This window comes from Myripristis murdjan, chromosome 3 (genome assembly GCF_902150065.1).
Source record: "Myripristis murdjan chromosome 3, fMyrMur1.1, whole genome shotgun sequence".
NCBI lineage: Eukaryota > Metazoa > Chordata > Actinopteri > Holocentriformes > Holocentridae > Myripristis > Myripristis murdjan.
In genome coordinates, this window is record NC_043982.1 from 20,086,347 (window position 1) to 20,113,193 (window position 26,847).

The window sequence follows — 26,847 nt, forward strand, 5'->3', positions numbered from 1 at the left end:
AATGTGTTTCACAACATCCAAGATTTATATAAAAGAGGTTTATTGATTGAAATGCATACAAATGTCTCATACATACCAAAAAAAAAAACACCTTTTGTACAAAATGTGAGTTATGAAATTAGCCATGTGGTTGGAGTTGAGGTTTGTTATACAGCAACAACTGGAGGCCTCTCCTGGCAACCAGACAAAGTCTCCATCGGCTCAGCCATCTCCTGCACTGAAAAAAAAAAAGCACATTTAGGGAAATAACTCCGTGTGTGCTGATTTTCTACTGACATGTATTTATAACCTACAGTGGTGCTTAAGTCCCTAACAGTTTTATCAATATCAAGGGGACTGGGTAACACATTCCCAAGTACAGTAACTTAGTTTGATAATAATAACAAATGATTTAAAAAATGTAAAATATGGGGTGTCTGCAAGTTTTAAAACTAATTCAAAGTCTTTACCCATTTGCGTTCCTTGTAAATGTAGTGAGGTTAGTCCTGGATAAAGCAGGAGGTTTACCTGTAGTGAGGTCTATGAAGGGTCCAGCTGGCTCTGGAGGCAGAGAGATGCCCATGGCCTTCCTGATGCCCTGCACGCTGCTGACGTCACACGGGGTGACCTGGCCCGTCAGCTCAGCCAAGTTCTCTGTCACCTTCTCAGCTGCAGACAGAATTAGAGCAAGAGCCGTTTATGAGGGTTACGTCTGTCTTTTTCTACAGGAGAACAGACAATCCACTTAACTTTTTTCTTTATTGAGATGATAGAGCTTCTGGTTGGTGGTACTGCAGGGTGACAAGGGGTTCTTCAAGTAACATCCAGGGTCTCACTCATGAAACATGACCACAACAGATTTGTGTTGAAACTGTTCGCAGAAGCATATTTAATGTGTCAGGTGTTTCCTGGCAGGCTTTGCATTACCAGCTCCTAACAAGACCCCTTTTCTTGAGTGAACTTTGGCTATAATTATTTTAATCTCAGGATCTGAAAAGTTCTTCTTTGGGGACAGTTTCTCATGTCAGTGCAACTAATCCATATTGATCACTATCTCCTTGTATAGTAGTGAGTATTATTCATGGGCGTGGCTTTATACTAAATGATAATGTCAACATAACACCATTTACAATTGAAATCCATCAACATAGGCACATCAATATGATCAATCTGATGCCCACAGCATTCATGGATGTTTTTAGTGTTTTCAGCAGTGTTTTCATGATGGTTTTTAGTCCAAACATTTTGGGCAGAAATGCTCACAAATTTACAAGTGTTTCATCAATAAATGTTGGGCAGGTTTTTCAAGGACAAATTCTCTGGCAAAATGTTTTCTCTGGCAGTTTGTAACTAGAGTATCTGGTCACACACGACCATGTGGGTGTATCTCTCAGATGAGTTTAGCAGCTTTTGTCAAAATAGTTTTCGCCCAAGTAGTTTTTTTGTCAAACTTTGAACACCTAGGAGTTTCACCAAATTCCTTCTCACCAAAGGTGAGAGGTCATTTTGCCAAAAAAAAAAAAAAAAAAAAAAGACAACTCTGTGATCTTTGATGCATTCACAAGCAATATGACTGTGTGGACACACTGTTCATATATATTATACTCTACTAATACCATACAGTTGCTATGGCAACAAAAATCGATAGGTGTCCATACCAAATAGTGACAGTATCTGTCAGTAACTGTAGCTTCAGGAATGTTCACATAAAAATCCACAAGTCACAAATCCACAGTCATGCAGGAGGTATAATAAGGAGAAGAGCTGGGTCGAACTGATACCAACTGTGGCTGAACAGATGAAGCAAAGACTAACACCTACAGAAAGTGACCACTTAGCAGGAAAGATGTAACCTAAAACAAAAGGTCAAGGAGCTTAATGATTTCATCCTTATGATTTCAGCCAGATGAACTCCTGACAGGTCCTCTCTGAAGCAGGGAGGTAAACGACGTGCATGAGCCTGGAGGTAAAGACAGTGTTGTTGGTCTACAGCTGGGAGTGGGGGGAACAAAGGGGCCATGCATCAGGAGTCTCTTACCCAGCTGCAGCTCCTTGGCAGTCGGGGCCAGCAGGCAGATCATGTTAGGTGGCTGCTTGGCACTCAGACGCTCCCTCTGTGCTTCCTGCAACTCATGGAGGAGCTTTGTAGTTTCATCCAGTTTCTGCTGGAAGTGCAGGGCCTCTGCGATTAGGGGGAGAAAAAAAATGCACACAGTTGATACTTCCTGGGTTCCTCCAATTACCTCCCGGTCGCTCCTCCAGTCCTTGGTTACGTATTGAACACAATAGGTCCATTCTTTTTGAACTCTGATATGAATGTCCTCAGTCTTGATGTTTTCTTTGTTCCTACATTAATATCTGACAGTGTTGAGAAACCAGAGAGCCTTCTGGGGGAAAAAAATGTAATTACAAAAAAAATTAAATGTTATAAAAATGTTAATGGCCTTTCAGAAAGGTCTGAAAGGATTCATAATGGAATGCTGAATGACTAATGGCTCATCTAACTGCTTTAGATGAGATTTTTAAAGCACCTCAGCTGCATAGTGTACACAGGGTGATTAGGAATTTGTTTGCATGTCCTGCTGAGACACACATACACTGACACTTTGCAGTGGAGTGGCCAGAACACAGAGGGCACACGAAATTAGAGTTCAGGATCTTTCTCAAAGACCCTCTGACAGGGAAAGACACACTGGCTGAACAGCAAATGTCATCCTCCAGTCAATGTTGCAATCTGGAAACTTGTAGTGAGAAGAACGTGGTTTTTGTTGTGTTTAGAAAACAGGAGAGCATGCACAAATGTTGCAAAAATAGTCTACTTTGTTAGATTTAAAAATGCTTTGATGTTACTGTTATAATATTTAATGTTTGACCTATATTTAAAACACTTAACACAAGCTTTATTAAAAGGTTAAGGTTAGTTTTATTCTGGAGGGAAAGTGACCCTAACATGGACACAGTGGAAATCAAACACGTTTGGTGAACTGAGGTCAACAATTGATTTTCCAAATTCCCTGACTCTCTCTGACTGGAAGAGACTTTGTCAAAATTCAATTAGTTTTCAGAAATTCATGACAAATGTGAACCCTGTCTACTGACGGCCATCCATCAGTTCCATGAACTGGCCACTGAGTGTCTTGCACAAGGGCACATCAACATTAGTATGAGGTGTTTCAAGTTTCCAACAATGTTCAGCCCAAGGTGGAGACAGTGTAACTTTTGGTGCGGAGGGTTCTATGTGTGATGGGAACATACATTTATATAGTGTCACCTGGCTGCATGTAACATTTTCTCTAACTGACATGTATTTTTATTCATATGGCAGCTTTGCATCAGTTTTACATGTGTTTTGCTTTTATTGTTTTCACATTATGTGCAAGTACAGACTGGATTTAATTGAATTTTACCTCCAGACAGGTCCTCGGCAGTCTGCAGGCCTAAGCCCAGGCCTATAGCAGAACTCAGGGAGTCAAGCCTGCTGCCACTGGTTGCTTCAGGTACAACTACCTGAGAAAGGGAAAAAAAATCAGATTATAAAACTGGAATCCACAGAGGATAGCTGACAGTTCATGGGAACATCGAGGTCTTTTGGAGCCTCTTCAGCCACGCTGCTTCCTCGCTCCAATGAAATCAAAAGTACTGTAATGAAAAACTGCAACACCCGAGCAGGGGATGAGGGTAAAATGGAGTGTGTCCAAGCACAGCAAACAGTCAGGACAGAGGCCTGCTGTGTGCCTGATGGAGTGGCCTGTGCTTCAGTTTCCTCTGCTGCTGTGAGGAGCAATTCAGCTGCCTGGCCAACGGGCACAGAAAGAAAACAGACTTTTTTCCAAATCTCCGGTACTGAGCCTTGAAAGCGGCTGAGCAGTACGGGTCTTGGGGAGGGTCTGAGCGAGGGGAGCAGTGCTATGAAGGGAAATGTTTTTTCCACCTGGATCACAGCTGAAGGCGGGCCCCCTGCCATGTTGACACAGCTGGATGCTCCAGTAGCTGTATGGATATGCTGTCTATAATGACACACTGTAAAAAATATCTGCACATGATGTTAAATGCAAGACCATGTTCTTTAGCACCAACACCAAATAACAGCTTAGCAAGATGTTTTCTACAATCTCCTGGAAAATATATCATTGCCTGTGAGGGTGAATAGTATGGGTTATGTAACAATACCCATCATGCTGGATCTGACCTCCACTGCTATTTCATTTATACTGCAGGATGCACAAAACACCCTGTCTTGGTATGACAGATGCTGTCTTTACTAATCACTGAGGATTTAAAAACATGTTTAGCTGGGATTCAGCTCAGGATTTCTTGAATCTCACCTCCATGTTGTCCTTGTCAGGTTGTGTATTTGCTGGCTGTTCCACCTGCTGGGCAGTCAGAAAGACAGACAGAAAAAAAACACAATAAAAACACTGTGAACCTTCAACATATACATATATACACATATCTCATATACAAGACATGCTTCTCAAGTGTTAGCATTTCAGAAGCATTATGTAAAAAATAAAATAAATACATCTATGCTCCAAAATCTACTACTTCTGTTTCTACATTTCTGTTTGGTTCTCCTAAACTTTAAAAATATATTCTGTAAAATGTCAAATTAGGGCATTAATGAAATGTGAAAGCAGATGTTTACTGGCTCTGTGTCCTTGAGGGTTTTGGAATGCTCCCCATTCGTCACTGCATCCAGAAGATTGTCTGCCAGTTTGTACATGTACTCCTCTGATTTGGCCAGGAACTCTGTGATGCTGCTAATCACACACACACACACACACACACACACACACAGAATATATTTACCACTATCAGCAGCAGAGGTGTACTGACAATGACTTCATTCCACATGTATATTGACCGTAGAGTGACAAGCAGCAACTGAACCTCACACACATATACAGTAGACAGACAACAGACTTAACATATGTGTGTGTGTGTGTGTGTGTGTGTGTGTGTGTGTGTATATATATCTATCTATCTATCTATCTATATCTATATATCTATATATATCTATATACAGTACAGGCCAAAAGTTTGGACACACCTTCTCATTCAATGCGTTTTCTTTATTTTCATGACTATTTACATTGTAGATTCTCGCTGAAGGCATCAAAACTATGAATGAACACACGTGGAGTTATGTACTTAACAAAAAAAGGTGAAATAACTGAAAACATGTTTTATATTCTAGTTTCTTCAAATAGCCACCCTTTGCTCTGATTACTGCTTTGCACACTCTTGGCATTCTCTCGATGAGCTTCAAGAGGTAGTCACCTGAAATGGTTTTCACTTCACAGGTGTGCCTTATCACGGTTAATTAGTGGAATTTCTTGCTTTATCAATGGGGTTGGGGCCATCAGTTGTGTTGTGTTACTACACAGCCGACAGCCCTATTGGACAACTGTTAAAATTCATATTATGGCAAGAACCAATCAGCTAACTAAAGAAAAACGAGTGGCCATCATTACTTTAAGAAATGAAGGTCAGTCAGTCCGGAAAATTGCAAAAACTTTAAATGTGTCCCCAAGTGGAGTTGCAAAAACCATCAAGCGCTACAACGAAACTGGCACACATGAGGACTGACCCAGGAAAGGAAGACCAAGAGTCACCTCTGCTTCTGAGGACAAGTTCATCCGAGTCACCAGCCTCAGAAATCGCAAGTTAACAGCAGCTCAGATCAGAGACCAGATAAATGCCACACAGAGTTCTAGCAGCAGACCCATCTCTAGAACAACTGTTAAGAGGAGACTGCACCAATCAGGCCTTCATGGTCAAATAGCTACTAGGAAACCACTGCTAAGGAGAGGCAACAAGCAGAAGAGATTTGTTTGGGCCAAGAAACACAAGGAATGGACATTAGACCAGTGGAAATCTGTGCTTTGGTCTGATGAGTCCAAATTTGACATCTTTGGCTCCAACCGCCGTGTCTTTGTGAGACGCAGAAAAGGTGAACGGATGGATTCCACATGCCTGGTTCCCACTGTGAAGCATGGAGGAGGAGGCGTGATGGTGTGGGGGTGTTTTGCTGGTGACACTGTTGGGGATTTATTCAAAATTGAAGGCACACTGAACCAGCATGGCTACCACAGCATCCTGCAGCGACATGCCATCCCATCCGGTTTGCGTTTAGTTGGACCATCATTTATTTTTCAACAGGACAATGACCCCAAACACACCTCCAGGCTGTGTAAGGGCTATTTGACCAAGAAGGAGAGTGATGGAGTGCTGCGGCAGATGACCTGGCCTCCGCAGTCACCGGACCTGAACCCAATCCAGATGGTTTGGGGTGAGCTGGACCGCAGAGTGAAGGCAAAGGGGCCAACAAGTGCTAAACACCTCTGGAAACTCCTTCAAGACTGTTGGAAAACCATTTCAGGTGACTACCTCTTGAAGCTCATGGAGAGAATGCCAAGAGTGTGCAAAGCAGTAATCAGAGCAAAGGGTGGCTATTTTGAAGAAACTAGAATATAAAACATGTTTTTAGTTATTTCACCTTTTTTTGTTAAGTACATAACTCCACGTGTTCATTCATAGTTTTGATTCCTTCAGCGAGAATCTACAATGTAAATAGTCATGAAAATAAAGAAAACGCATTGAATGAGACGGTGTGTCCAAACTTTTGGCCTAGACTGTAATCCCATAATGCCCTGATAATATATAACAAAATGATTTTGTGTTCCAAAGCATTGCTAGAAAAAGAGATGAAAGATTAGTTATATGGAGTTGTTGGGTGAAAAGAGGGAGATGCCAGAAACAGATATCTTTCGGGTGTATGATTATAAAGCGGTATAACAAACTATGGCGGAAGCTCTAGTGGAGGTGTCCAGCAGGGCGGCGCAACAGTACAGTGTACAAGGAGGTAAGTACACTCAATATGGAGATGCAAGACATGAAAGTGTGGGAATTCATGGGCTGAAATCAGGCTTGGCATGGCGTTTTCAAGCTAAGTCCGCAGCCAACGGTGGCAGGACTCCTCCTCCTTGCTGGGCGAAGCCAGGAAGAAAGACGAACATCTGGAAGCTAATCGGCAAGGAATGCCTGAGTGAAGTTTTGTGTAAATGTCACAGATCCAGGGTGCATTACTGCTTGTGTTGTGCATACCTCTCGGAGCCCTGCAGACTAGACTCCTCTCCGTAGAAAGAGTAGATAAGGTCCGAATCCTCCTTGCTGATATTGGCGAAGCTGGAGTCGTAGGTGGGTGCGTAGGAGGTGAATGGCCCATAGTTCATGTAGGACACTGTGGGGAGTGGGTGACACACAGGCAGCTCATCATCAGTCATAAACACTGAACCAGAGGGGGAAGTGGGTTGAAGTCTTACGAATAAAACGGACTGTTGAACGGGATACACAGAAATATTAAGGTGGTGCAGTACCTGGGGTAATCCGGTTCCTCTTGTCCTCCCTGAAGCCCTGCAGGGTGTTTACACCGCTCTGCAGCCGGTTGGACATCATGCCCAGCTTAACAGGGCAGTACCCTGCATCTGCAGAGCAAACACATGACATGTTACCAGCTTGCTCCCATTCTCTGCCTGTGTTGTTTTGGTTGGCAGCCAGTGGCCCCAGATGGACTCACCTCCCACGGACAGATCTGCTGGGTTGAGGATGGCCAGGGTGGTGGAGCCATCAGCCTTCCGCCTCGCAAAGTCCAGCTACACCACAATAAATAAAATGTGGACTGGTAGTCAATGACAGGCAGCATCCATAACAAATACATTTTCAGTATGAGAACTGCAGCTTGGTAAATTATCTTTAAAGGAGAGCAGGGAAACCAGAGGGAAAGTTAAGAAAGCTATGACAGACAAGCATGAAATCTATAAGAGACCGTGTAACAAGGTGTTGATGTTTAACAACTTTTGCCTGAAGGAATACAGTACAAATCTCAAAGAGTCATTCTGTCACAAATGAATACACCATTTATGAAAACTTTGCACAATGGGATTTCCAAGCCACATGTGGTTAAACAGCCAGAGGAACTTTTTATCTGAATACATGTTTTTTTCCCCCATGTATTAAAGCACATCTTCAAGCATTTTCTGCTCACGTTTCATTTGTATAGCATGTTAGATTATTCACACATACATTTTGCAAGAGTGTCCCCTTGAAAATCCTGATATCTTGGATAACATTTTGGACTATGCACTGATACTTTTGGGCTACTGCATCATTCTCACACACAGTAAGACATAAAGTTAACTCTAAAACTTGTCACACTTTCAAGATTTAAACCTTTAATTATAATCCCCCCCATCAGGCTGACTGGGGTCATATTACTTGTGCAGCACTTGCCCAAAACTTCCAATCAGTGAGTAAAATTTCATGTCTCTACTCACAGGAATCTGCAAAAACATTTCTGAGGAAGACAATAATAAAGATAACAACAACAATACTACTACTACTACTACTAATAATAATAATAAATCAGAACAAAAGCAATAGGGTTTCCGCCTTACGGAGATGAACTCCTAATTATCCTTACATGAAAGTAGAAATACTTCCTCACTATCTACTATCCTTTAAAAAACAGTACTATAATTTATTTTAATTCAGTGCTATCAGTTTGTAGGGTTTATGTTATTTGGTGGATATCTGGGAACACAATTCTCCAGTTCAAACCAGGTTCCTCACCTCAGACTGCAGCACTCTGTTGGACAGCTTGCCTCCAGAGTCCTGGATGACTTTACGGATCTCCTCCAGCTCTTTCTCTGCCTTCAGCGCCTCGTCCTTGGAATCCTTGTCCTGCCTACAAGAGAAACACAGATTGAGAGATGGCAGATGAGACATTTTGAATGAAAGAAAAAGGTAGAAGCCTACATATCAGAGCAGAAAACAGCAGAAATGCCCTTGATCATAATGAAAAGCGATTTGTGTGAGCACTTCTGTCCACTGATGCCTTCATTCCCCTAGTAATCTATGTGTAAGTGCTTCATTGACATCAATAAACAAAGATTCAATAAACAGTATCCGCTGCTTCTGCAAGACAAAATGAATGAGTTTCCACGGTGACTTCAATCATCTGACTATCCTCCACCTTTGGGCAACAATGCCCTGGTTTAAAAGACTATTTATCCACTGATGCCAAAGATGTATGATGATCAAAGATTGCAAGACCCAGCATGCTTCGAGGCATTCCTTACATTCTGAGCCTCCAGCTTCACAGTGGAAAGAACTGATTCACTAAAGACTCAAGGGAAAACAAGGCCACCACAGAGAGGGAAACTGCATAATCGACATGCTGCTGAGTTTAAGCTCTAGCCGGTTAAGTTATCCCTGCTCCTGTTACACTGTTTACTCTCGTCATCTGTCTGGATAGTTTATGTACACATGAACATACTGGACATAGCTTGTGTTTATTTTGTTATGTTGTTACCTGTTACCTGGTTAACTGTAATAATGTCAGATACACCACAGTTGATCCAGATGTATGTATGAGTTCAGTACTTATCATTTGAAAAACTTCACTGAATCACAGAATAGCATAACCCCAAGAACACACAAAAATAACTTTCAGGCTTTGTTTTCAAAAGTTTTAAACTCTTCACAATGCATGCTAAGGTCATGATGTTCATCCTAGCTTTCGAGGGGCTGGGCAGGATAGGCAGGATGGACAAATGAACAGTGTGACTTGTGTCAAGTGGGCAGGGTGACAGACCTGGGGGTGCTGGGAGTCTGGGAGCGTTCGCTGTTGTCTGTGCTCACAGGCCCCTGTCTGCTCTGCTCCACGCTCATGCCCCCTTCTTCCTCAGTCTTCCCTGGCTTGCTGGCAGACGGATCCAGGCCAGACATGAACTCAATACTCTGTTTCAGGCTTTCTAGCCTCTCCTGTGGGAAAGGGAATTTTATAGTTTGTTTGAAGATACTAAAATGATTTAACACAAAAAAATTATTATAATGGTGAGCTAAAAGCAGCTTGTCTCTGGAGAAACAGAGAGAAACATAAAATCAAAATGTAAACAATCTATACATTAGATGACAGAAACAAAACTAAGCAAGGAGATAAAATATACCTTATGAAAAAATGTAAAAAAAAAAAAAAAAAAAAAAAAAATACTGAAAAGGAAGCAAATGATTTGATAAATAGATAAAGATCAAAAAAGAATCATTTGAATAACCTGTAGGTGACAATGAAAAGAGTCAAAGCCAAAATAGTCAAAGTAGTGAAGATACTATTCGTGGGCCTTCTGGGAATTATATGACACTTTCTGCTGCCCCCTGCTGTTGAATTAAGGCAACATCATGGTCATTTCACTTTACTGAAGGAGTACACTACATTTCAGGGAGTCTGTCCTATTTTTCATCGTACCCATTAAGTGATGTAAACACTCTGTAAGCTAGGTATGTTTACATCTTTAAACCACGGACACACAAGATTTGTAATTTCTGTGCATTTGAATCAGCAATGGACACAAATACATGGGCAGTTCAACTGGACGTTTGGATTGTCAGTTTCAGAAATGATGGACAAATATGAATCTAGCAGGCAAACACAATTGGTGAGAGAAAGCGAAAGAAAGATGTATGCTTTTATAATGACACTGAAGTAATTATGAACATTTGTGTAATGACATAACTATCGTTTCTCAATGGAGCAAAAAAAAAAAAAAACTTCAATAGATACCGACTGGCTGAAAAGTACCAAATTACCTTGGCCAGATATTTGCCCCTCTCCCTGCAGAGAGCCTGAGGCAGCTCTAGCTACTGATAAAGCTAGATGTCTACAATTAATACAGATTATGGTGAGGTATCAGCATATAAAAGTGGAGCACCCACCCAACTTGCCCACTGAGTGGCTCTCACCACTTAGTGGGTAACCTGACCACCAGGCCAATCTTTTAAAATTTGGTGTATTCCTTACAGAAGCATCATTAGTTTCATACCGAGCTCAAAATCTTCATTCCAGAGTGCAGCAGTTTCCGTGCAGCTTTATGGTAGATTGTCTCTGGTTTGTTGTAAATCATGGCATTGTCACACATGATCTTGAAATCTGCCTGTGTCAACAATGAAAGACAAATTAAACATTTACATTTTCCAACATGACAGACAGCAAATGTGAAATACAAATCCATTGCTCAAAATATGAAAAATTCAGGTGACCAAACTGTTGCTTTGGTGCACTCTATTGTTTTGAGAGCACCAAAGCAACAGTGTGTGTGTGTGTGTGTGTGTGTGTATACCTTAAGTTCTTCCAATGACTGGTAGCACTCTTTCTTAACTTTGTCCTTCATCGTACTGAAGTCCATGGGCTGCTTGATAACCGAGGAGTAGCCTGGCGCAATGAGGTCAGTCACTGGAAATGAGAAAAATGCACTGGGGTCTTTCCTATGGGAGAAACACACACATACACAATTTATTGACAATGCCACAAGTGCAACAATGGCTGATCTATAAATGAGTGCTGTGTGTCAGTGAAGGGACTCTAAGCACGCTGGGGAGACTTGCTTCTGCATGTGAAACAGCTGATAGGCATCCACAAACAAATAAAAAAGCAAAAAAAAAAAAAAAAAAAAAAAAAGCAAAAAAAAAAGAGAACATTCATGATCCCATACCATAATAGATGTGGCTCAGTGGTTCCCAAATAAAAATGCTAGTCAGGTGGAGTGATGACACTAAATTGCCCACATACATGTGAATCCCTGTGATTATGTTTGTGTTAAGACTGTAATGGACTGGCAGCCTTTCTAGGATGTTCCTAGGCTTTCTGCCCAATGCATGCTGGGATAGATGTAAGAATAAGTGGGAACATGAAAAATGGATGAATGGACAATTAACGTTGAATGCTGCACCTTTGGAGCTGTCTGATGAGCTGATTCAAAGCTTCTTGGAGAGGGGTCTGTTCTTTTTCTGTAAGCAAGAACACAAATTTAACAAAACAAAAACAAACAAACAAACATCAAAACGCAAGGAATGAGCCAAGAAAACTGAAGGACTGATACAGACTGCAAACCAGAAGAAGCCTGTACCTTCCAATTTATTCAGCTCTGAGCGGATAGGAGTCCTGCTCTGCTCTCGGTCGTCCCAGTCTCCTTCTGCATCCTGTCCTTTCTTCTTCTTGGTCATCTAAGATTACACACAATAAACATTAAATGTAACACGACTCCTGGGCTGACTCTGTGTTGAGAGAGACTGTCCCATGACTACAAAGACCAAGGGATAATCCCCACAGCAATCAAATATTCATCAGCAGCTGTGTGACCTTTGGAAAAGACACTTAACACTCATTCAAAACAGTCTTAGATTAAAAAAAGAAACTAAATTCAAAGTACAAGCTGCGCACTTCCCTCCACGAACAGTCATAAGCATTGCCTCCAAATGAAAAACAAAACAACCACAAATATCCTTCTTAGGACTCGTAGAGGCCATTTGGGTGCAGTTACCTTTTTCTTTCCTTTGTCCTCCTCTGGTGATCCAAAGCTCCTTTCCTTATCCTCCCTTTTCTTCTTCTTCTTTTTCTTCTCCTTTGGTTTGTCCGCCGGCTGCTCATCGTAAAATGTATCGAGACTCGAGCTTCCTGTCGTCACTTCGTTTCCAGCTACTTTTAAAACCAACTTCAGCGGCCTTTCTCCGTATTCTGCAGACAACAAGCCCACAAAAACAAATTAAAGTTGACGCAGCGGTAGTTAATCAATCAGTGACAGCTGTGAATAACCGTTAACCGCCACCTTCATTAGCAAGCGCTGAAAACGAAGCAACAGCCTAGCGAGCTAAAATAACCATCAATAGTAAAGACTTTGAAATGTGTGTATTCGTGTAGCTACCAGCTTACAACAAAGGGACCGTGTGGAAAGTAAATAACCGAGCTCAGCAGTTGATTTAGTAGTGCGCTACTTAGCTATCACTTCTTTATGTTATGAGGCTGCTAGCACGGCTAACTAGCTAGCTCTGAGTGGGGGTTTCTAGCCAAAGCAGCGGAACAGATTTGTAAACAATTCCGCCTCGGTGGCGCTCGGGCCGTCTGTAAACAATTTACCTTCGTAACCGTGCTTTTCCGACTTATGCTTTTTGTGCTTCTTGCCCATTGTTTATTGTTTGGATGTAGCACCGACCGGTTTCTGTTCCTTTGTGATCCCTGTCCCCACGGAAGCAGTAAGCCGCGGGGTGAGGAGCCACAGAGGCTGCAGTGACACCTTGTGGCGAGGAGGGGGAACAAGTGGCCCAATGCGCTCACCTTTACCGACGGTAGGGGGCGTACTCTGCACAAATTTCAACCTCAGCCATACATGGAGCAGTCTGTGCAAAACTTTGATGTCAGGATGGGGATTGTCCGCTGGTTCCGATTTTGAACTGTGGATAATCAATTAGGATCCTTTGCTGTGTGGTTTTGACACTGAATAATTGAGATAATCACTGAAAACGTACTCCCCGCAGCATCAGGATGGCCTAGTAATGGTAAGAGACAGAGAGAGACCATCCCAGGTTCAAGCATCCGCCCTGCTGAAGTGTCCTTGAACAAGACACCGAGTCCCTGCCAGCTGACTCGGCTTCTCCAGGGAAAGCAAATGGAGAATTTTCCCATGGGAATCAACAAGGTATGACATTATAAATAATAAATGGTAATAAATATTAACTACAGCACTTCTTGCAGGACAACACCTCCCCTCCACACAAACACACATTTTTGCATAATATTAACAGTCTGAATATACTACAATTCTGTTTATTTATTTATTTGTTTTTGGAAGACTTTTGATCATTATAAGCTGGCCCTGGGCCTTTTTTAACATTATTTTTGGGGTATTTCTGCTTTTTTATTTGGCAGTCACAGTGGAGGGAGACAGGAAAGGGCAGCAAAGGGCTGGGGCCACATTTGAACCCAGGCTGCCACGACAAGGTTAGCCTCAGTGTTGCATGGTATGGGCTCTCCATGGTGAGCCACCAGAGGCCTTTTTCTGACCTGTAGTCACAGATGAACTAACTGATTCTGTTTTAATAGCCCACACTAGGCCAGTGACAGGGGAGAAAGAGGTGGGACACACGCTTGGTGTTCGTTCGGCTTAATGGGACACTGTACAGTCTTGTGTCCTCATCGCTGTCGGGGCTGTTATGCTCTGTTAAATCAGCACATATTGTACAGGCTGATGAATGACAGATGTTTTATTCATGGAGGAAAGATAGTGTGCATTCTTCAAAGCACATTCCAGGTTTTATGAAGAGGGAGGGGATGGGGCCAGAAGTGGCAGAAGTTATGGAAGGAATGGAGCCTGGATCCACCATTCCAGCCATTCCTCGCTTCAGATGAAGAGGTGTCTCTGATGCTCTACTGACGGTTTGACTCTCTGATATAGTCAAATCCATCTCCAACAAAGTACACATTTACATTTGACATTTTAGGCATTGGGCTCCAGATAGGTGAGTAGAGCAGCAGGATGTGCCTCAGTTTCTAGGTCACCAACATTGCAAACAACCCGATGTCTCCACGGGGATCATTATAGTTTTGTCTTATCTTTGATAATATTTAGGAATTCAAGGGTCAGAGTGGTAGTACCCTGATCCCTGGAAGAGAAATGGCAGAAACATGCGTCAAGGATGGGTTTTTTTTTTTTTTTTTTCAAATGAGGAGCTGCAGACAGTTTTGAGGTATAAAAATCCTGCATAGACAAAAACAAGCATTGTGTCAGTCTAAAAAATCAGTGTCATTGTCAGTGGTGCATCTCAAGTACATGATGACTTCACAGGTTTGAATTTTCACTTTCTTGCTGATGTCTAGCAGACAGTTTTTCAAGTTCACACAGCCAGTTTGCCCGATTTCTTCAGTTTATCCCACTGGGATCATTAGTTTCATCCAGTTTATAGTGATTCAGCTTTACGGAACCATAAGAATATACATTAAATCCTCAATGGTTAGGGTTAGACCAAGGAGCTATGTGATTGTGAAAACCACACCACCACTCCTATTAGGTAAACTATATTTTACACTCACATTCTAAGCATTTAGCTGACCCTGTTTTTAAGACAGAGTCAGTACAAATGTAAAAGTGGAACAGCTTTAAATTCCTGGATTTCCTCTCCAGAACAAGTGACCAGTAGAGAGGAGTGTGAGGGTCAAAGCATCAGTGCATGAGTGTTCCATGTGCAGGGCCCAAGAAGAGGAGTGGCATTACGTGCCAGCCCCTGCCCGCCTGCTGCATCTCCACTCCCAACCCCAGAGAGGCCGTGGGATCCATCTGTTTCATTTCAGCTGCGGAGCTGCACATGCATTGAAAGTCCATGGACGTCGTGGGATTAAAAGGAGATCAGTTACACCAAACAGGGCTAACAAATGGCAGATGTTGTGAAAGTCATTATCCTCTGTCACAACAGAGGGGCTGAAGGGACCCAGAGATTCTGTTTCCACATGAAAGCAGCATCCCAGCGGAACCATGGGAAACCGCTTCCCACTCGGCGGCCTGGATGGAACTGGAATATTTGGTCTTTCCACATATACACAACAAAAACACAAACAGGCATACAAAGGCAGGCTTTGAACTGTTTATCTGTCTTGCACATGGTTCGACTGAACCGGCATTGGAGATAATATGTACTGTTTGTACGCCACTAAGCCAGAGCACTATGATCATTGGCAATTTTAAGGCACTGGAACAATCCAGTTTGAGCTGTTGGAAAATAACATGGAGTTGTGTTGTAAATTGTAGTCCTAGGTTTATAGACCCATCCTGCTCGGGTGACCTTGCAAAATGCTCCTCTTGTCAGGATTTGAAACATGAAAATCTCCCCAATGTCCTCTGATGCCTAAATTACATCCCCCACTTTCCTATCCTCTAGTTGCACCTGAACATGTTCCTGACATGTTTATTTAAAAAAAAAAAAAAGCCTCTTATAAATGAAAAAGAACATTTCTAGGACTACAGGAATACTGCAATATTTGCGGCCTTGGAATTGAAGAATTTTCTTTTGTGTTTCTCAGTGTAAGGCACTGAGGGTAAACACATAACAGATAACTGCAAATGAATAATTTCCATACTTATCGATAAGTATAGGAATATGGCATTCAGCTGCACAATTTTGGTCAGACAAGTACGTTCTTTTAAGTGGAAGTTGTCAGAATTCTGTTCAGATATGACAGATGAAGTGTTTGGGGTCATTACAGCTGTCAACGCAGAACGGGTTTGAAGATGTAACCCGCCATCACAAGGAAGACAGACAGAAACATCAAAGAGGAGAAGCCAATCATTCTGCCTCAGTGTTTTTCCCCCGCCTGCCAGTCTGTCATGGCAACATCTTTGAGCATCAATCACTCATCCCAGTCAAAGCATTATATGTATGGTGACTCTATTTTTATCTGCAGCTAAAACACTTCTCATGTCTTGCTTTGATTATCAGTTTTACAGCCCCATTCTGGCTCCACGATGTTCCATATCCTGTGGTTCTTCGCCGTTTGACCGAGGTCCGCGGATGAAGGCCTGACCTGATCTCATAACGTGTTACGCCAAGACCTCAACACCGTGATGTAGAGGCTGAGCTGAGGATACTGGCTATTCTCCTCAAAAACAAAACAAAAACATCTGCAATAGCCCTCGGTGAACCGCTGCTGTAGCGAGTCAAGGCAGAGCCATGTTTGAAGTGGCTCGAAGTCATCTGAAGTTATTTGGTTTAATGACATTAGCATCTGCCGCCTCCAATTGTTAGCCACAGTCTTCTCTGATCCAATTACTATAATGTATATTTCATCGGGATTGCTTAATGTTTTTGTAGTTTAACGTCACCCTCTGCTTTAAGGTACTTAATGTATTATTCTGTTTTTGAAAGCTCCATTACAATGGAAGTTTTTTTTTTTTTTTTTTTTTTTGAAAGGAGACTAGTTTGATGTGTGACTCTGCAGGGGATGGTTGTTGGAAATTGGCTCAGTGTGTGTGTGTATGTGTTTGTGTGTGTTTGTGTCTTCTGTGGGTACACACACGCACATTATTACATGCATCATGGCTGTGTCTGTGTGTGTGTGTGTGTGTGTGTTAAGGAGCATGTGTGACAAGGGGGGTGGTGGGGCACTGATTTCTGTCGATCTGAGCCTTTATTCTCTCTAAGCCTCTGAAGACAGTGGTCCTGGGGTGGGAAAAATACACAGGGGAGATCTGTTCAAAGCCTGCAAGCTTGGTGACGATCCTCCGTCAGATCCTAAGCCGTTTGAAAAGTTCATATAAACTGAAAGACAGCCGCTGGGAAATGGTCTTTGCAAACTCAATGAGAGTTTATCATCCCTACACAGGGAGAGGCACCGTTTGAGGTGGAAACGCTGCCTGTAATCTCACTCTCCTTCAGAGGTTTATGAGGGACCCCTCCTTACCCCCCCAAAAAGGGTAAACCTGGGTCCTTATGCGCAAAGTATCTCAGAACAGTAGCCGTCATCACAGCCCATAGCCCCCTAAAAATGACTACTATTTCCTACTCACCCCCGATGCGGATTCTGTGGGAAAAAAAAAAAAAAAAGAACTGTGAACACCAATAAGTTACTTTTATTTTCCATTTTCAGACTATTTTTTCCAAACAACAGGAAGCCCAAATTCCGAAAAAAAAACAAAACAATAATTTCTCACAAGAGTTTACAGCCCTTGATTACAGCCCTTGTCTTGCAGCCAGTAAATGGCCTGATCCAGGTGTGACGCTTCAGTTTTTGTCAGACTTGGCAAATAGACGTGTCCGTTCTTTGAGAGAACCCTGAGGAGCTGGCGGCTGGCTGCTTTGCGGTGTCATTCGGCCTGCAAGCAGACGAGCTCACATTCTCCAATGAATAAGAAGACCCACATGACAGTGATTTCCAGAGCCTCGGAAAGGTGGGAGGGAACCAGAGATGACTGTGAGGGGGTGACAGTAATTGTCTCATTTAGAGACCGATGCCCATAGGTAGGAGTAATTACGGAGAACCATTACTCCTCTGTCTGTGGGTGTGTGTTTGTATGCTGCGGCGGCCAGTCTCTCAGGCAGGCCCCCGTCAGTAGATTACAAAGGTGTGGCTTCCCTGTGACATCCAAATGTGACACATAAAAGACAAATGTGTGGATCAACAGAGGGCGTCTCAGCCCCATTCCGCTACTTTGCCATCAATCTGACAGATGGCATGGGCCTGTCTGAGGCCCTGGCAATGAGGAGTGCAGCGGCTTCAAAGGCCCTCTGTAATCTGCAGAAACATCACAGGCTGGGAGAAAGTGACTGTCTCCCAGACACCCGCCCTACTAAGAGGGCGAGCGAGGCGCTAATGAAAGGCAGATAAAGGGATCGCAGGCACAGACAGCGCCTCATGAAAAAAAAGAGAGAATGAGAACATCAGGTAGGGTAGGCTCTTTTTTCCTTTGCCTTTCTTTTTTCTTTGAAAGAATCTACAGATAAATGGTCTAGTCAGTTCGTTTGTATTCCCTCAAAAACAGGAACACACAGATAAAGAGCTGTTTTCAAAGCTCTCCTCCCCTGTTGAGTGTGACTCAATTCAGTCTAAATGGTCAGTGCTGAGTATGGGGTAAAGTTAGTGATGATGGGAGAGGGATGAAAACTGTGTTTTTTTTTGTTTTGGTTTTTTTTTGCAGGAAATGCCACCAGTTCCTTGTGTTTGTTGTTGCTTTGATGTGCCAGTCAGGCGTGGTGCTTGCTGTCAGCCACAGCATTAATCAGAGGAGCTCGGGTCTTTGTCACACCCTGCTATATTCATTTATCGCCCACAAAGGAGCCACCTCCCTTCATTCGGGCTGATCAATTCTTGCTTTTTACTGACATCTCTGTGCTCTGCAGGTTCACATCTCCTTCTAGGACACAGTGACACCTGACAGCGCCGATATCAAAAGCCCAATATGTCCTTTTCCATTCTGGGAAACAGTGGGGCAGTGTCAAGCTGCACAGCTCCCAACTACACCCAACATCACGCTGAAACTTATTCTGGCTAGGGTATGAAAAAATCAAACAGCTATCACCTTTTGATTCAAAACAAATAATCACAGCATCAGCCTGAGCTACAGGATGAATCCACTGGACTCAAACAATGTCCTAAAACTTTTTTAGCACTAAAGTTTGACATGCTTGACATTGTGTGATGAGGAATACGGACAGCTAGCAGGTTCCTTGAGGCATTAATAAGCTGGCTGGGAGTGTTACACAGTGTAGAGGAGTGCAGTAGAGCTATCCCGGATCAGTCATAGTCTGCAGACCCCCACTCTCCCTCAGAGCCAGGGGATTTGTTAGCCAAGCTACTCCTATTGAACAGAGCGCATTTGCCTGTAGTTTCTGACAAGCCACTGGACTGTGTAGGCCTGTCAAAGCTGTTAATGGCTCCAGTTTTCAGGGAATATATAGCCTCAAGTCACTGTCCCTGTGTTCTTCAACTGTGTGAGGCCGTATCCAGTGTTGTGCTATGAAGAAAAAGGGAAAAAACACAAACTCAGCTCAGACCGCCCCAGCCTTAGTTTGTACCTTAGTAACATCAAATGCCATATGATTGTATGAAAGAAATATGCACTGTTACTTCCAGTGCTGACCAGTGCACTAATGGTCACTCAGTACACTCCCCTCTACAGCTGCAGCCATACTGTGTGTTATCTTCAGTGCTGCGTGTGAGTGTGAAATTTGTATACATATGATCATACACATCTTTCCATAGTATTCTTATATTTTTGCATTTTCTAATTGCTCCACAGTAGAGGGTGTGTTGTCCTTGTAGGATTTGTCCTTGTAGAAAAAATCCTGTATGTTTTAATTATTATTTCGATTTTGATGTTCATACACCTTCACCCTGCTTGCGTGCACTGAATCCTCTCAAAGACAAATGCTGATACTTCCTCTGTAGTAAGAATGAGAGGAAAGAGAGCTTACCATTTGTCAATGATTCTTTGATGTTCAAAAACAGCTGTAGGTGGAGGAATTGTTTTGTTTCACGCTGTTTGAGATAGTGACAACAGAAACTTCCAAACCCTCCATAACTTCCAAAATGTAATCAATAACTTTCTGCTATTTTGCTTTGGAACCCTATACACAACAGTGGAAAGAAGAAACACCTCCAATGAGGCACAATGCAAAATTCAAGAAGGAAAGACTGATTAGGATTTTACTGTACCTGATCATCTGTCATTTAGAGCAGTGGTTCTCACCATAACCATTATCTCATCACCCCTGAGGGGGTCCCAAGATGATTAAGACATTAAGCAAAAGAAAAAAACATTTTCAATATGTGAGATTTTCATGAGTATAATTTCATATGTTAATCTTTTATTCTGTTTTCTTTTAAAATACTGAGCAGTTTTAAAGCAGGACACCTGCTGTGATAATTTAGCAAATGAGATGACCTGAACAGGTGGTCATTCTTTTGGTGGACTGATCACCACACTGTATGTGTAGTCTGTGACAGGGGGTCCCAAGAAGGCATTGGCTTGTTTTAAGGGGTCACGAGCCAAAAACACTGAGAAGCGCTGAGCTAGAGCAATGTGCAACGAGTGCAACAGTAGAATAAGCTTACACTCCTACTGATCTTAACCTTGAGTCGCTTGTAGCCTCTAAAGATGAGGTATGTGTTTGTCAGGATCTGGTTTTGAGTTAGGGCAGCATAAAACGTCTGGTTGTCAGCTGCAGTTTCACTTTTAGATTCCTCCCCTCCCCACACCCAGCCGGGGATACAGGAGTCATTCAAGAGTTGTGTAATTAGCCGGAGCTTAATTAGAGGCCAATTTTAAAAAGTCAGACAAAAAGGCAAATTAAAGAGGCTTATAAAACAGAAAATGAAATGCTTAACAAGAGCAATAGCGCCATGCAGGGACACATTTAAATGGCACATTTTTACAGTGTAGATGTTTACAGTTTTGTGGGTTCAGAGCTGTGATAAAAACTGATTCTATAATTGAAATATATCACAACAAATACTTTACAGCATGTCAAAATCTTACTGCCTCCCACTGCCACACTTTCAGACAGTGTCTAAAGAAAGACTGATTTTTATTTATTTTATTTTATTTTTAATTTTTTTATGTCACAGCTTAAACTGAAACATTGAAATAAAAACTTACAAGACTCTCCATTTCTCACAACTTCTGAATGTGTCAAACCTTCGCTTCACTCAAGGGATGTCATATTAGTACATGAGTTACATTTCTGAGTGTTTGACCACACACAATTTGGTAATTAAATAACTTTAACAAGAAATAAAGTATTTGATAAGGTTTCACAAGCCATATGGTTTACTATGTATTCTTTGTGTGACTCAAACAATTTGTAATAAAATGTAGTAAATAGTGATCAAACTGGCAATGTAATCCACAAAGGTAAAACTTTGATTAAAGCAGACCTTTTATCTAGTAACATGTCTTTCCTGAAAAATGGACACACCATTTATGGAATGACACTCACATGAATATGGCACCAACTATGCATTCCATGAAGTAGGTTCTTAATTAGTTACAGATTGCCAACATGATTTATTGGAGTGTCTGAAGACTGAGCTGACATTTGGGGACATGTACTGAAAAAAGAGGAATGCGTTCAACCCTCGGATTGCTAAGTTAAATGGAGACATATGACTGTTTTGTGAATTCGGTCAATGTGGAGATCTTGGCAATTTCCACTCGGTTTTCAACCAGGAATCTCTCAACTCATTAAAAAGTGGTGAAAATGTGAGACAGAACCACCCAACCATGAAAATATGCACTATGGGGACATGCGTCCAAATTGACAATATCAAGCTAAAACCACAATTCTCCTGATGTTTCTCAGGGCATAATATGTGACCTGTCAGAAATCTGCTTGGCAGACTGTAAAGGTGGAATTATATGGCCCCTAATTAAATGAATTTAGGGGATCACAACTTTCAGCAAATGATAAAAACATTATTACCATCTGCGCTTTTGAGGAGCTCTTTCTCTGCCAAGCCTTTTGATGAGGCTGCAGAGTTATCCAACAGCTTTAGCAGATGTTGCGGTAGTGAGCTGAAAAGCAGTTCTCAGGCGTTTCAGTCCTCTCGAGAGACTGTTTTTCGCTGGTACACTTTGAATTTAACAAAAGGTTAACTGGGTTACTGTCACCTACAACAGCAACGGCAGCGCTTTTCAGATCTACCACAATCCCGGCATCCTGTTCTCTGCTCTCTCTGAGGGCCCAGGCACAGTCTCACAACCCAGCGCACCCACGCCCTCAGATAAGACACACACACACACACCCACACACAAACACACACACACACACACAAGGTAGGGGAGAAAGGGATTACATGTAATGGGATTACAGTAATCTCTTTACCAAACACTGGTGATTGTAGTGTGTTGCTCGGAGCAAACACAGTTCTTTGATCATATGCACTCTGATCAGATTACGTAGAAAAATAAACCACAAAAGTGAAAAGTCTTGTTAAAGCTGCAGATTTGAGACACAAGTTATTATTTGTTTAAAATTATTTGCTCAAATTTTGTGCTAATTTCTCTGTACTTTTTGTGCTAATTTCTGGGAGAAAGAAATATTTTTTGAAGATGATGACAGAACGATGAAGTCAAAAATAGCATAAAAAATAATTCATTTTATACTATTAAGTGCTGAAGGCAAATAAGGAACTGAAAACAGTAAATTAATTAAGTATTCAATGGTAATTAATGTGTTACAGATTATGATTTTTAACATAGCCAGCCCAGGCTTGCACACACACACACACACACACACACACACACACATACAAGCACATACATGTTACCACAGGACATTAGGGTGACAGCAAATCAAATGCTGCCCGTCAACTTTCTCTCACCTGACTACATCCAAGCTCACAGTAAACACACCGCTTACAATCAAAGCGGAGTGAACAAGCTCTCTCAGGTCTTCACAGTGTAATATGAGGACGGGTGATGATTCTGGAATCGCTGCTCTTTTCAAAAAAGAAGCCTCCTTTGCGCGGAAGCTTCAATGACCTTGTTTCCTTGGAGTAAAAGATACAGAGAGCTGGAGGGGAGGGGCGAGAAAGGGGAGGGGTGGAGGAAGGGTTGGTGGGGGGGCATAGTGGAGGAGGTGGGGTAACTTCAAAACCCACATCAAAAGGAATAAATAATTGTTTCTGCTGGTTTTGTTGTTGTGATACGGATCGGCGAAGCAGCAAGTGGCAAGCAGGAAGCTTTGATTTGAGGCAGCCTTCCTGGAGAGGGCTCCTTCTGTCGGCAGTTGAGCAGAGAAAAGCAGGGCCCACTGATTAAACTCCTGTTTGTTTTAATCTTCTTTTTTTGCCCTAGGGGAGCCCCACAGAAAGGGAGAGAGCCTGCTGGGGGTGTGCGTGGGGGTGGGACGCTACGCTCCTCCGGGGGCCCACACCCTCGTTTTTGCATGAATGTCCTGAAAAGGAGGCAACGTGTGCAGCAGCATCCAGCCACAGGATGAGGAGAAACATGCGAGGAAGGAGAGGAGAGCGGGCTTGGGTGCAGTCAAGGGTTCCCAGTGGTGGCTGAAGGCTTTCGGGTCAAAGGGAAATTTCAGCAGATTCTTTTCATGATGATGATCTCACATTTGGTGTAATATGAGTAGTTTCATGTAATCTTTTAATGTCGCAATGAAATGAAAAAGGACTTTTCATCTTGTTTGTACTATTTTTATACACCTGTTTAACAATTCATGCCAAAAAAAAATCTACAAAACATGTATTTTTTTGTTTTTTTTTTTAATGTCAAAATCTCATTACATTTCCCTTCTTGAAAGCAGTTCCATTTTTGTGGTTCTCTTTTCGTACATACAAATTCTATCATTGTTTTTTTTTTTTTTTTTTTTTTTTTTTTTTTTCTCCGATCATCTTGCCGCCACTCTCCAATCAAATAAAACTGCCTTTCTGATCCTAGAGGAAGACCAGTACCACTTTCCCAAACTGGTCCACAAACACTCGGAACAGTATCACCCCACATTGTGTCCTACTCTAACATCCTGTTAATTACTGCAGGAAGACGCCCTCAAAATGCTGCATCCTTGTGACTTCAAAGATAATGCCTCTCTTTTCATTTTCAATCGTTCAGCGCTGTCCTGTAGCACTACATGGATAAGGGTATGACACTAACTCTGCACTCATGCTACTGTAAAGCCTTATGGATAAAATCACCCAATAAGTACCACAGAAATGATGTGGATCTAACTCAAAGCCTTTTTCAGTTGTATTTATTAACACAATTGAAGTCCTTTCATATATTTTCTCATGTCCTTCATTCAGCGTACAGCAGTTAACCGTCCATGGGGGCAGACAGGGACCCCTGCTGATAGTTTCGGTGGAAAATGGCAGGTTTTAGGGTCTAAGTTGACAGTGGTCAAAGGTCATGCTGTGTAAGGCAGCGGGGGTTTGCATGTTGGATGTGTGCGTTTGGGGAAACGGAGGCTACTCATATGCTAATCTCATCAGATGAGCCACACTCAAACTAACGTGTAAACGAATCCATGCATGAATGCACACACACATAGAACACACACGCGCACACACGCACAGACACACATACACACACTCACACACATTGAAGTCTCATTGAAGCTCCACTAACATGACAAGGAGTTACATACAACAAACGTAGTACACACTGTGATGCTTGTCTTTTTATGGGAGCTACTGTTATTGTGTGTATTTGATACAATGTATTTTGCATTAACTTACATTATGTAACATTTGCTATTCCATTTGTGAAATGACAGAAGCATGAGCATGGTAATTTCATGTAATACAAATTCTCAATACAGAAGCTCTGCACGGGCTGAGTGGCTGACTGATCTGAGATCACAAAGGAGGAATCTTTGAGACATTTACCCACCAAGCTTGAAGGCATTTATGAAAATAAGTTTCTTAACTATTCCTACTTACTGTAGCACACCTGAAACTATACAGCCCGACTGACATGGGTTTGCTAAGACTGATAAACGAAGCTGTGGACAGCCAGTATTTAATATACTGGCTGTCCAGAGGATATTGCAAAAGCAAAATAAAAAGATGAGACAAATACTCTCAAACAATAACAAATAATAAATAAGAGCTTAAGAATAACTTTTCATATTGGCGAGGGAAGACACTGATGCATTTTGGATATTCAAGAAGAGGCAGAAAACGGCCTAATAAATTGTCTAACGCCGCCTGCAACACATTATGCATGCTGTTACATTAACATCCTACCTTAAACACAAGAATTTTTGCTTTGAATTAACCTGCGATGAGTATTTGCACTGTGATATAATCTGATCCTCTGATTTTCATATCAACTGATATATGTGACAAAACTCTCTGATTCTGACAGGAACCCAGTATTGGTGAAAATGTCGTCAGAATTGCTGAACGAATGGAATAGAATTGCTGAACGGCCCATTTCTTTGAGCCCGTTAACGCGGTTATTCAAACAAAATATTCTCATCGGATCCTATCGACACATGATGAAACCATGGAAGGCAGCGTTTTCCTTCCCTGACAGTAAACAGCCTCTCCGTCCGCATTCCTGTCAGCGAGAGAGACAGAGCTCGTTAAGAGCTCACATCAAACGCACACGGAGACTGATGATTTAAATATTGAATCGACTGGCGGCAGTGTGCAGACAGAGGAGAGCTGGTATGTGCTGACACTAAGGCAGATGTATATTTTAGCAGCCGTTTCCCTGCTAAACTGCCTAATGGCCTTAGGGATGGGGCAGATGAAAATGAGACCTGCAGATCTGTTGGGACGGCTCTGGGGCTGGGCATGAGTTGCCCAAGGTACCGTCCACACATGTACACACGCACACACAGCTCCTTCCTTCCCTCCCCCCACTCCCTTACATCAGTGGGATCAGAAGAGCGGTTGCCCACTCGGAGGCCCCTCGCCAGGCCCCAGGCAGCAGGGAGCAGGGACACTAACAAGCTCTAATGATCTGCAGCCAGGCCTGTCTCTTCGCTGTCCCTCCACTTACTCACATCATGATCTGCAGACCCGGCACCAGAACACACAGGGACCCCAACCTGCGCTGCCTGTACTGTCCCCTGTCTGTCCTGCTCGTTTCGGCTCAGGGTCAAGGTGAGACGACCTCTAATGGGATATCAGAAAGAATGGCGGAAGACAAAACTACACTGCACATGGAGAAAGGAACATTTGCTTCAGTATGATAAACGTTCACCGTGCTCCACCCCTTGTCTATATGCACCTCTGGTCTCCAGGCTTTCATTTCTGTGCCCCAAGAGAAGACCAGATGTGAGGGACTGCAGGGATTGAGGATAATTACAAGCATGCTTTGGTCTGCTTCTTATCTGGATGGGTCCTATCTATATAGAAGTCCAAAGAAGAAGAGAGTTGTCTGGGCCCCCACAGCGCCAGGACTTTGAGGCCACTAACAACCAGGAGAGGCTGCAACTACATAAATATAGGCCACTTTGTTTTGTAACACCAGCTTTTAAACCTTTAGGTTATATATGTACCCAAAACTTGCTTTACAATGCCAGTATCTTTTTCTCCACAAACTCTTGCCAGCAGCCTGTAAAACACAGCTTTTTTCCTTCAGTGTTTAGTGTTACACATATTTCAACTTCTCATGGAAGACAGGAGCTGTTGAAATAGGTTTCTACTAGTCCTTTAAGATAGGAAAACACCAAGCTCACCTTGAAGAAGTAGAACTGAGCAGGGATGAAGTTCAGGTCGATTCACGTCACGTGCTAAAAGTTGCACTTGAACACAGCACAGAGACAACAGCTGACAGCCAACATGCATGCATGCCTTGTGCCTGCATGAGAGGAAATAACTCCAAACCAAGAGGGGGCAGTAGTCTCAATAAAGCAAAGCAGAAGCTTCAGGATCACGAAAGATAAAGAAATACCCTCGTGTTGCCCATCAATTTGATGCCACTCTGTTCAATCGATTTCAGACTATGGGCCCTATCTTGTGCCACCCGCTATCCGCTGCCACTACCCGCTACCCGCAAATTGCGGATTTAGGAACTTCCGCTATCC

The 26,847-nt window shown here is 42.5% G+C and overlaps 1 protein-coding gene and 1 long non-coding RNA gene across 6 annotated transcripts; one reads left to right on the forward strand and one right to left on the reverse strand.

The window, feature by feature from the left end:
• Nucleotides 1-22: 22 nt before the first annotated feature.
• Nucleotides 23-13,104, reverse strand: brd7 (bromodomain containing 7). Of its 4 annotated transcripts, none has more exons than XM_030078637.1 (17): nucleotides 12,950-13,104; nucleotides 12,357-12,550; nucleotides 11,943-12,039; nucleotides 11,766-11,823; nucleotides 11,157-11,301; nucleotides 10,860-10,970; nucleotides 9,635-9,804; nucleotides 8,611-8,725; nucleotides 7,559-7,634; nucleotides 7,359-7,466; nucleotides 7,087-7,222; nucleotides 4,625-4,739; nucleotides 4,305-4,361; nucleotides 3,387-3,486; nucleotides 2,018-2,161; nucleotides 508-648; nucleotides 23-217 (listed from the first exon to the last, which is right to left on the reverse strand). In XM_030078637.1, exons 1-17 carry the CDS (start codon nucleotides 12,996-12,998, stop codon nucleotides 147-149), a joined length of 1,887 nt encoding a protein of 628 aa, XP_029934497.1. In that variant the 5' UTR covers nucleotides 12,999-13,104; the 3' UTR covers nucleotides 23-146. The 4 variants fall into 4 exon arrangements, with proteins under 4 accessions (XP_029934497.1, XP_029934519.1, XP_029934505.1 ...); XM_030078659.1 differs by having other exon boundaries at nucleotides 4,305-4,352; nucleotides 4,625-4,736; nucleotides 12,950-12,998; XM_030078645.1 differs by having other exon boundaries at nucleotides 4,625-4,736; nucleotides 12,950-12,998.
• LOC115378410 (uncharacterized) lies at nucleotides 13,020-23,457 on the forward strand. 2 transcript variants are annotated; one of them, XR_003930119.1, is made up of 3 exons: nucleotides 13,020-13,158; nucleotides 13,348-13,508; nucleotides 23,154-23,457. It is a non-coding gene; the product is annotated as an uncharacterized LOC115378410 (long non-coding RNA). The 2 variants fall into 2 exon arrangements; XR_003930118.1 differs by lacking the exon at nucleotides 23,154-23,457 and adding an exon at nucleotides 16,300-16,690.
• The last annotated feature ends 3,390 nt before the right edge of the window (nucleotides 23,458-26,847 follow it).

What these genes read in the sequence shown, in the direction of transcription:
- brd7 (XM_030078637.1), bottom strand. Translation starts at nt 12,998, where the DNA reads ATGGGCAAGAAGCACAAAAAGCATAAGTCGGAAAAGCACGGTTACGAA. An exon ending in AGAGCTGAATAAATTGGAAG is followed by an intron (nt 11,824 to 11,942) that starts GTACAGGCTTCT and finishes TCTTGCTTACAG; the next exon opens with AAAAAGAACAGACCCCTCTC. An exon ending in GAGGAACCGGATTACCCCAG is followed by an intron (nt 7,223 to 7,358) that starts GTACTGCACCAC and finishes CACTCCCCACAG; the next exon opens with TGTCCTACATGAACTATGGG.